This window comes from Drosophila bipectinata, chromosome XR (assembly GCF_030179905.1).
Source record: "Drosophila bipectinata strain 14024-0381.07 chromosome XR, DbipHiC1v2, whole genome shotgun sequence".
Classification (NCBI taxonomy): Eukaryota; Metazoa; Arthropoda; class Insecta; order Diptera; family Drosophilidae; genus Drosophila; species Drosophila bipectinata.
The window spans coordinates 20138101-20149288 of record NC_091735.1 but is presented as its reverse complement, the minus strand read 5'-3'; the positions used below and the strand labels follow the sequence as shown (position 1 = coordinate 20149288).

The 11188-nt window shown below is 35.8% G+C and overlaps 3 protein-coding genes across 5 annotated transcripts; 2 read left to right on the top strand and 1 right to left on the bottom strand.

Annotated features, from left to right (window-relative positions):
- LOC122321947 (putative uncharacterized protein DDB_G0289263) lies at positions 1–1475 on the top strand. Its single transcript, XM_043213077.2, has 2 exons — positions 1–115; positions 184–1475. The coding sequence occupies exons 1-2, from the start codon at positions 107–109 to the stop codon at positions 1009–1011; spliced, it is 837 nt and encodes a 278-aa protein (XP_043069012.1). The 5' UTR covers positions 1–106; the 3' UTR covers positions 1012–1475.
- Positions 1476–3009: 1534 nt separating this feature from the next.
- On the bottom strand, positions 3010–3647 carry LOC138925664 (uncharacterized). 3 transcript variants are annotated; one of them, XM_070276548.1, is made up of 2 exons: positions 3515–3647; positions 3010–3455 (listed from the first exon to the last, which is right to left on the bottom strand). In XM_070276548.1, exons 1-2 carry the CDS (start codon positions 3587–3589, stop codon positions 3153–3155), a joined length of 378 nt encoding a protein of 125 aa, XP_070132649.1. In that variant the 5' UTR covers positions 3590–3647; the 3' UTR covers positions 3010–3152. The 3 variants fall into 3 exon arrangements, with proteins under 3 accessions (XP_070132649.1, XP_070132650.1, XP_070132651.1); XM_070276549.1 differs by having other exon boundaries at positions 3519–3647; XM_070276550.1 differs by having other exon boundaries at positions 3010–3451; positions 3515–3623.
- Positions 3648–6229: 2582 nt separating this feature from the next.
- LOC138925651 (cilia- and flagella-associated protein 58-like) lies at positions 6230–11105 on the top strand. Its single transcript, XM_070276518.1, has 3 exons — positions 6230–6458; positions 6516–7011; positions 10954–11105. Exons 1-3 carry the CDS (start codon positions 6393–6395, stop codon positions 11103–11105), a joined length of 714 nt encoding a protein of 237 aa, XP_070132619.1. The 5' UTR covers positions 6230–6392.
- The last annotated feature ends 83 nt before the right edge of the window (positions 11106–11188 follow it).

Sequence of the window (11188 nt, the reverse complement as noted above, 5' to 3'; positions counted from 1 at the left end):
CTCTCGGGCATCACATTACCTTTTAACACTCCTAACATAATTTGAAAACGTAGCAGTCGTCGGCCTTAGATGTCACAGTACATTCGTTCAACCATATTCGTTCAAAATGAACCACGTAAGAGTTTCTCCAAAAAAAAAATTATACAAAAAAAATAATACAAACTACCTCTATTTTTGTGTTAGATTTATCAAATCTCAAAGAGTGACTTCGTGAGTAACTGGATCCAAAAGCACTTTGGGGACCAGAATGGATCTTTCAATAGAAGTACTGACCATGTTGGCGGCGGGATTCAATTCAATAATCGACCTTTGCAATCCAGTAACGAAGATAAGTCTTACACCGATAATAATATCATTGACATTTCAGAAGATAGCTGTGAGCACGATGAATGGGTGGAAGATATCATAACAATCGAAGATGATGAAGAGCTTGATAGTACCAGGTGGATGGAAGAATTCGTTGACGTGGAAGACCGCAGCGATATTACTATAAGCCACATCGACGGGAACACCCTCAATGATGATGAAGAACGTGATAGTACCAGGTGGATCGAAGATTTCGTTGACGTGGAAGACCGCAGCGAAAATACTCTAAGCCACATCGAGGGGAACAGCCTCAATGATGATGATGAGGCAAGTAGAGAGGAGGACGAGGACCATATCTATATGAGTAACGAGGCCAATCAGGACGAGGAGTCCAGCAACCAGAGCGAGCTCTACTACTATGCGGACTTGGAATACGAAGCCACCTCTGAGAATGAAAGCAACAACTTCAATAGCAATGAAAGCGTGAATTCAGGCAATCAAAGCGAGTACAGCCCGGAAAACGAAAACAACTTGGCAAATTTGACCAACGACAATGAGAAGAACTCCATGAACGAGAACTCGAGTAACGAGAATACGTACAATCAAAACTCAAACATTCAAAGCGATTACGACACGGAGAACGAGTTCGACTGGGAGCTCGTGACTCTTGCTGAGTACTGGAGCAAATGGAAGACTAATTGCTAATTGGAAGACTAATTGGAGACTAACCTAGATATTCTTTACAGATGAAATGCTGATGAAGCATTTCTCCAAATAAACAATTCTGACTGGAATCAGAATGGCAGCGACTAGCATTATGACCCGGAGTGATCTCGACTCTTGCAATAATCTCCATGAACACATTGATTGATAGGAAACGATGCTGCAGAAGACTCTGGGCATTAGCTACAATGATCAATCCCATAAATAGAACACTCTCCTGAAGCAGACAGGCATCATCAGCTACAATGATGAAGACCTCACAAAAGCAGACGCCTATTAGTTACCATGATGGTTCTCACAAACATAAGTATACTGTACCAAACCAGACACTCATTAGCTACAATAACTATTATCATAAATGGAAGACTGCACCAAAATAACAAACTGTGTTTATATAGATGTATAGCTTCGTAAAGGCCGCAAGCTGGCAAAACAATAAATACAAATGAAAGCTGCAGTATTATTTTGTATACTTTTCTTACACTTTTTAGTCGGTAGCTCTATGGGTCTTTCCTCCATTAAATCGGTTAGCTAGTGTCAGTTTACCAATGACACTTCATATCTGCACTGGCCGATATACATATAATTCATAAATTTAAAGCAGCTGATCCCTACGAATTTAAACCGGCAAAGCGATGCTGGGCTTCGTGAAGAGGCACGCGATCCAATTTAAAAGTAGGGTTGTTGGTTTTTGAAAAAATATCGTATTGATGATATTTGCTGTGAAAAAAATATCAATCGATAATATTCAGAAATATCACCCAAAAAAATCGATATATCGAGTATTTTCGATATTTTTTATAGTCAGCTAAATTTGAAAAAAGGTTATTTTTAAATTTAAAAAAAGGTTTTAATATGTGTTTTTGTCCGCCATGAACTGCAAATAAGACATATTTTTTTATTTAAAAAGTGAATTGAAAAAACAACAAATATTTATACCCACTCTCAAGCAACTTTTATTTAAGTTCTTTGAAATAAAAAATAACAAAATTATTAAGGACATTGTATTCAAATTTATTTATAAAAAAAACTTTATACAAAAAAAAAAAGTTTCATGGAATTCATGGAATATGTACTTAATAATTCTAATTACTTAATTCTCTTATTTAATGCTCTTAATTACTCTTAATTACAAAATAAATCTTTCTTCAATGATTTAAAAAAAACTCTTTCGGTTATATGCTGGTCTGTCATTCGACTACGGGAGTCACAGACAATACATTTAATGGCAGAAGCCAACCGTTCAGATGGAACTGAACTTCCAGGCGTGATAAGAAAACTTAAAGCAACCTTCGCTAGCATCGGCATCGTTGAAATTTGTGAGTTCCAGAATTCCAACGGATTTGTCTCCCAACTACAAAATGGCATACTCAAGTAAACCTGCATTTCCTTTCTTTCGCAACAAATATCGGAGAACACCAACTCAAAAATATTATTATCGACTATTTTTGCCCAAAAAATATCACGATAATAATATTTTTTTAAGAGAAAATATATCGATATATCGATATTTTGATATATTTCCGACATCCCTATTTAAAAGTCCATACTCGGGCCGTAGCTTTTATAGATCTTTTATAGAATAGAGTGACTTCTGTGGAAATTCTGGAACAAAATGTACTCTTCTGCCTCTGAGATTTTTGGAGACTCTGCCCAGGAGGGCTTCTTTTTTTGGGATTTATTAGATTGGGAACCCTTCAACTGGATCTTCGTACCTTCGTTCCTTTTACATCAGGTATCGCAGGGACAGTTACCTTTAAAAGAAGCCGATTAGCAGGCCCCTTCATATTTTAAACCTTGGCCTAGCCTTCGAAGCGGAGCTCTGAAAAGAGGTTTTAGAGGATTGCTTATCAGGCATGTAAGTTGTTATACTGTAGCCACGGATAGTAAGTAAGCTCCAACTGTAGTAAGGATATATTCGAGGACGGAATAAATAAATAAATAACCATATTTTGTAAAATGAAGGGCTTTATGTTTTTATCTTATTGTGGAGCTTTATTAGGTAATCATTATAGGAAGCGAAGAGAAAGGCCATGCTATTGTCAAAACCCTAGAAGACCGAATGGATCTATCTATACATTGATCCGCCTCATCGAGCATCATTTATTCCTTGAAACTATCTCTTAGTCGGAGTTATTGTTGTAGTCCGAGCTAATCCCAGTATCGGTGGCCACTTCAGATACATAGTCTTCGGAATCCACAAAATCTGAGTTCCATGCGTATTCACTGTCCGAATCTCCACCAGAATCCATGGCTGAATCCTCCTCGTCAGAGAAAAATTCCTCATAAACGGACCTATCGTCTTCATTTGAATCATTTGAAGCAAAGCGATCGATTAGCTTCATGCTTTGATCCTTGAACCAAACTAACAGCCAAATCCACTGGTAAAGACGTTCAAGCATCCAGAATTCTAGTTGACGAGCTGACTATTTAAAAGGTTAAAAAAAATTATTCAAGTTAAAGAAATTTTTTTCGTTTTACTCACTAACATGTTAGAAGGATTATTCTTTAATGATTTTATACTTGACTCCCCTTTACTAGAACTTTCAGTAACTGCCATGAGCCTAAACCCAGGTGTTTTTTTCTGACGTTTTTCACATGGCCTGCTGGATCAAGATTTTTGTCTTTCATTATACCATGATGGCCCCTCCAACACTATTATCTTATGTTTTTTGATTTTTAATGAAAATAATAATCGACATCTTAAAGTACCATAAATTAGTAAAATTAGTTTTAAATTATTTTGAAAAAGTTTAAAAAGAAAAACACATGTCCTAAGTTAGATTTCCTTTCAAGGAAAATCAATAAAGTGTTTATTTTTAATTAATTTTATTTGAAACTTATTTTCAACAAAAATATCACATCTTTCCAGGTAGCACTACTTGAGAAGGTCTTTCAGTCTAGAAATTCATGATTCGATATATTCCAGCTTGGAGCTTCAGCTTGCCGACGACTGGAGCTCTGAAGTCGTTTTCTTTTTCCAGTAGAGCCCATTGACCACACGATACTTAGAAAGCACCTCTTCAGGAACAACAAAGGTTCCCCGCAAGGACATCGATAGCCAGGAGTAGGCAGAGGAGTCCCCGAACTAGTATGGATCTCATACCGGCTGTCGCACTGACTCGCTACTTGTAAAATGGCCTTAAAGGTTAAATAGTCACAGAAATCCATTATTATTAAAAAATATTTAAAACCGAAAAGTCATATAAAAAGAATCATATTTTATAATAATTTACAATTGATTTGCGAAGCACATCTTACGGAACATATAGTCATGTTGTATAGACCTATGAAAACCAGATCTCCTTGTTTTTGAAGCGTTCCGTGAAGGTCTTCTTCCAATGTCCGCTGCGGCAGCCACCCTCGCAGTTGCACCCGACGACGTTGCACTTGCCATGGCCGCAGAAGTGACCGCTCTTGATCGTCTTACCGTCGGCGCATATGACGCTCTCGCAATGGGAATAATATTCGTGCTTCACCGAATCGACCGTAACACAGAAGCCATTCGTCTTGAACTTGATGCGCATCCCGTAACAGCATGAGGCACTAGATTCCTGGGCGAGGACAACGATCACCAGGATAGCGCACGGTAGTCCCAATACCCATCTTAAGGCCATGACGGCTAGCTTAAGACTAATCCACTCTTGAAAAAAACACGCTTTTTATACGACTTTCCAGCTCGTACAGTAATTAAGTAATTATTTTTATGGCCTGTACAATCGTGGGTTTTAAGAAAAGTTTTTACTTTAAAGTTTAAACCAAAATACAAGATCTCTCCGAAAAGAATTTGAGGAAAGAAAGAAATCTTAAAGTCAGAAAGTCTATCTAGGGAACTACTTTTTTGTAAGAACTCTACTCTTTTTATTTTATAAAAGTTATCATAAATCTATTAACGAAAACAACTGAATAAATATTGCCTTTAGTTTGTCTGAGTAATAGCAAAGTCACTTTTATAATTGTAGCTTTTGAGGTAGCTTTTAAATATTGGTTTAAAAAAAACTGTGATTGAAAGCTTTGCAACTGTATTACACACGTAATTATGAAAAATTTAGTTTCCCTTTTAATTTTATTAAATAAAAATATATTTGCAAAGTACTTAATAGTACATTACTTTACCAAAGATCTTAATAGTTTCCGATTCCCATAAGCTCTATTAGACAAGGCTCCCAGGAGGCAGAGAAGTTCTTTTTATACCCGGTACTCGTAGAGTACAATGGTATATTGTAGTCGTGTGAATTAAGTAATTATTTTTATGGCCTCTACCATAGGGGGTTTTAAGAAAAGTTTTTACTTATAATTTTTATGTTATAGTAAATAACATAAAGAAGGAATCATCCCCGACTCCATAAAGTATATATATTCTTGATCAGCATCTGTCCGTCTGTCCGCCCGTCCGTAACAACGCGTGGATCTCAGAGACTATAAGAGATAGAGCTGTAGTATTTGGTATGGAGACTCCTTAAATACCCATGCATTTCAAGTTTGTTTCAAAATTTTGCCAAGCCTCCTCCCGCTCTCACAAATAGCGAATTTCTGTAGTCATCTCCTACCCTATGAAGTATATATACATATTCTTGATCAGGATCACCTTTTTAGTTGATAGGAGCATATCCGTCTATCCGTCTGTCTGTCTGTTTCTACGCGAACTAGTCTCTCAGTTTTAAAGCTATCGACTTAAAACTTAGCATTTACCCTATTTTGCATGCAGTATATAAGTGGGAACGGTCGACTATATCCTATAGCTGCCATATAACTGACTGATCAGAATGGGTATTTTGTAAAAATACCAATTGGTATTTTTGAATATAAAAGTTTGGGACGTTTTTTTCGATTTGCTTTTACAATAAATTGGTTTTATTGGTTTTAAAAACTATTTCCGATGTTTGCAATTTATATCCGGTTTTAGCTGCAAGGGTATATAAACTTCGGCTCCGCCCGAAGTTAGCTTTCCTTTCTTGTTTTAATATTATATTTTATAATTGTATATCGCCTGTTTATTTATTTAATTAATAAACACAGATTCAATATAAGTTAAGCTAGACTTTTAATTGTCAGAGATAACGTGACTATGACGTCATGGAAATCTATATAAAAGTACTTGCTAAACAAGTTCCTGTTGCTAATCAGCTTGCACTAATCTCCCACAACCTTTGACATCACATCCGTATACTTTTGGACTCAGCGCCCCAATTCCGAAGAAAGCACCTGCATGAAGACTGATCTTTTTATCGGCAAGCTCAAGCTCTAGGAGGATTTAAAAAGCCGGAGCCGAGAGTCCCGCAGCATCAGTTGAAATTATTCCGGTGGCTATTCAAGAGGAAACCTAAAAGACTTAAACTAAACTTAAACTTAAAAGTACGAAAATGGTCCAGCCGGTGGTGCTCTTGTCTGCGATTTGTTTTATTACCGTCGCCCTGGGATCGGAGGAAGTAATACCCGCATCGAGTGTTTTTATTTCGAAAATTAATTTAAATTCTATTTCACAGTCTTGTTATCTTACTGAAGAGCAGGAGGACGACTGCGCGGCGGTCTGTCATCCGATCGTAAAGCCCCTCCTGAGGTACTTTGAGAAGATTCAGGCCAAAGAATCCCAGTTCCAAAAGGAAAACTCAGAGTTGCAGAAAAAGTATGCGGACTTGGAGGTAAGCCACTCGGAGTTGCAGCGAATGGAACTGGAGAAGTATGCCTTTATATCACAGTTACATAAGGATATATCGGACTTACAAAAGGAAAAATCGGACATGCAAAATAGGGTGATTGAAGTCGAAAATCTACAATCTCAAATTGATTCAAAAAATGTGGAAATCAAATTTCTAAAAGATCAAATTAGTGAATTGAATAAAACAAATGAACTTGCTACAAAAATACTTCGCAACGACATTGCCAAATTGGGCGAAATAGTAAAGAATATAAATTCGGATAATGGAAAATCCAGTCCTTCACCAACCAGGACAGTCCAGCAACAACCTCCACCCTCCAAAGGTAAGTTTGCAGAACCCAAGAATGTGAAAAATAAAACATCGAATTCATTAGCTATTCCAGATCGGTGTCCGCAAAGCCAAAATGAAACGAAGATCCTCCAAGAAATCCAAATTCCTGGTTCAGATCCTTTTAAAGTGGTCTGTTACTCAAAGGGGGATGTTGGATCTGGTTGGATGATTGTTTATAACCATTGGGGTAAAACAAATTATTTCAATCGCACGTATGAGGAATTTGAAAGAGGAATCGGAGATGTCGGGACGCAGTGGGACGATAAATACTTTATTGGACTTGAACGATTGCACCTCCTGACATCTAGAAACTCTTATGAGTTAAGAATGAATCCTTACAAATGCGACAGCTTTGTCGTTGGGAATAAAAGCGAAGGCTATATGGTGAAAGATACCAAAGGGTGTACTGGAGACATATTGCCGAACCTTAGGCAAGTCAAGTTTTCCACCTGGGATCGAGATGAGGATGGACATCCCGATCGTAATTTGGCAAAGGAAAGGAGCTATGGCTGGTGGATCGAAACTCGGTATGTATTCTGTTTTCGCTTTATATTTTCTTTTACCTCCAAAAAGAAACTTTTAACTACTTTGACTAATATCAAAAAACCTTTTTTTTAATTAATTTTCATTTAATAGAAGTGCTACGTACGTCACTGCGTTTTATTTAATGATCCGAAGAAAGGATTAAAAAAGAAAACGGCGATTCTTGGGAAATGGGAAAAATTATACAAAAATGCATCGAATAAGTTGTGTTATTATTAATTTATGTTTGTACATATATACATACATATATATTTAATATAAATGTATAAATGCAAAAATTAATTGTAATTTTTGTTAATTAAAAAGAAAAAGTGTCCATTATCAAAAATATATATATTTAATAAGGATATATATTCCACAATAACATTACCCTCTTAAAAGTGAAAAAAACCTTAATAAAACATAATAAAATAAGAAAATAAAATAAAATAGGAAAAAGCATTTTTTATTTTAAAATAAACTAGAAACCAGAACGGAAAGATAACTTGATATACCCTTGCAGTTGAAGTTGATATACCCTTGCAGTTAAAACCGGATATATATCGCAAACATCGGATACAGTTGGGCGACCCTTAGGAGAATATGATAATATAACCCAATTTATTATAATATAAAATCTAAAAAAAAGTCCCAAACTTCTATCTTCAAAAGTACCTAAGTTGGTATTTCTACCAAATACCATTTCCGATCGTTTAGTTATATGGCAGAGGAAAGAAGGGTGTGTGCAAAGTTTCAAGTCGATAGACTAGTTCGCGTAGAAACGGACAGACAGACGGACAGACAGACATGCTTATATCAACTCAGGAGGTGATCCTGATCAAAAATATATATACGTTATAGGGTCGGAGATGTCTTCTTCACTGCGTTGCACACATTTAGACAAAATTATAATACCCTCTGCAAGGGTATAATGATGCTACCAGTGGTCCTCATCTCTGCCAGTGTTTTAATTTCCGCCGCACTAGGATCGGTAGAGGTAATAGGGGTATGGGTGGTTTTCTTTCGAAATTTAATTAAAATTCAAATAAACTCAATAATCCAAATTCACAGCCCTCGTACCATTCGGAAGAACAAGAGGATCAGTGTGCTTCCGTGTGTTCTCCAAGGGTCAATCCCCTCCTGAAGTATTTCGAGAAATTCCAAGACAAGGAATTTCAAATATTTAGAATCTAAATATTTGAATCTAAATATTTGAATCTAAATAGAATCTAAATCTAATCTAAATTTTAGATGCCAAAAGTGAAGTCATTTGACTTTCAGAAAAGAGATTCGGATGAGCTGTTCCAACTTAATGAAGTTAGTGTAAAATATGAAATATTGAAATCAAAAAATCTGGAAGTTGACGAGCTTAAAGCTCGGATAGATCATAAAAATGCCGAAATCAATCTTTTAAAGGATAAAATCCTCCTTTTTCAATCCTTTTTCTTCTCCTACAAGAAAAAAGTGAGCTTGAAATGTTGACAAATAAATATTTAGCGAAGACAATAAAAAAAATGGGACAAATTGGAAAATCAGAAGAAATGGTCAGAAACCTTCTGGCTAATTTCAATAATCAGACAAAGTCGCAGACACAAAATGAAGATAAGATGGCAGATAATAAAAGTTCGGAAAATAAGAAAGTGGAAGTGAAAGTCAAAACTAATGTTGCGAAAACTTTGGATACTAAATAGCTAGTCCATCACTAGCGTCCATCACATTCTTTCATTCCCCACATAACCGCCCTTTCTCGTGGGAGCCCCGGCCAAGTTCTTATGCATTTGCAGGATCCTACATTTTTCACCTTCGAGATCGAGATCAGGATGGAAATCCTAACCATAATTGGAAAAGGAAAATGGCCTTGGCTGGTGGTTCGATTCTAGGAGAGAATTCTACATTTTTTTATAATTAATTTTGTTTTGTTTAAATAATTAATAAATATGAAACATGTATAACTAAACAAGAGTATAACTCAAATAACTAAAATGAAATAATAATTTTAGAAATTTATTTTTCAGAACTAAAACTCCCCGAAAAACTCCCCCGTATCCCCGAAAAGGTTTATTCTATAAATTTTTCGATCCGAAGAGAAGATTGACTAGGGTTCCTAATGTAATTAATTAAAATATAAATTAAAAAATTAAATAAAATTAAACTGTACTCTTATTAACATGAAAATTTTGATAAAAGTTGCCGAAAATTTGTCGAAAAAATACATTTTTTTTTTACAATTTGAAACTAAAGTTTTCTAACCGAAAAAGTTGGAGAAAGTCGGAAAACACATAAAGAAAAACCACCATGTTGAGTCTCAGAAATTTCAGGATCAGCCTGATATGATTTATACAAGACAAGATTTATAGTAATCGTTTTTTATTAATTACTCCCATAAGATTTGGGAGTTTATAAAAGAAAAACCATAAAAGTTAGCTGACCTCTGAGCTATGATGGATATAGTTGGGAGAACCTTGCGGAAATTACTGACACAGATGAGTTCTTAATAAAAATTTTATCTCTACAGTTTTTCTGATCTTGGATTTATTTAGCTGCTATGGAATATACTCCACTGATCCCGGCCATACTACTTTTATTCAAAGTGGAAAGGTAAGCAGAAGGTGCGGAATGTCTGGAGTCTATAGCTTCAAAATTGGGAGACTAGTTCGCGTAGAAAAGAAATAAGGGTTACTTTTACACTACCTAGTTGTAGAAGACTTTGCATCGAGGATGTGGTATACCGTATTATATTTTATCCATAGATTTAAATTTATTTAAGAAAGATTTCTCTGCAAGGTTGTTGATCACACAAGGAGTCGCAAGATTAGTCTTGAACCCATAAGGCCACAGACTGACTTTCGAAGCAAAAGATATCTTATTTTACAAGTTTCTGCAGAACAGTTTCCCTAAAGAGCTTCTATTTACTTAAACGAGTTCCTAAACTGTAGGGCTATTGTAGACAAATTTTGGCACAATTTTGAGTTATAATAGGGAATATTTATAGCCTTAATTTATTGGGAAATGTTTAGAACTACAAATGGAAAATGCTCTCTTCCTGGTTTGTTTGATTTACCACACCACTAGCTTACAAAAATTATTCAAAATTTATCTGAATAATTTTAATAATGAATAATTTTACAGTAACTAAGGGCTTACAAGCAGGACTTTAAAAAAAAAAAAGAATACTGGAGTAGGCCTTCTAGAAATTGAAGTTAACTGGAAACGTCACAGCAGACTTACGGAGATATTATACATTCAAACGACTTACATTGTGAGATAAACAAGGTAAAAAAATTTTGAAAATAGAAACAAATTTTTGACTATCGCCATACAATAGGGAAGAGAAGCGAACTCAAAGTATTGAAGCCCCAGAGTGTCTTAGAAAAGAGCCTATAGTCTGTGGTCAAGAGGTTGTAATCCCTAGGTATGGATGTTGAACGGAATGAGGGCCAGGGGCCGCAGCGGCCGGTTATAGAGAACGATACCGATGACTATGACGACGATGAATCTGAGGTAGAAGCACCTGAGCCATTTTATTATGAATCAGAAAACGATTCGGGGATTGAGAATGACTGAAAATGACGTTACTTTTACTTCAAAAATTACATTATCCATGACTCGAGTTGGCTGCCTTTATGGTAAGGTTGACAGAGTTCTTT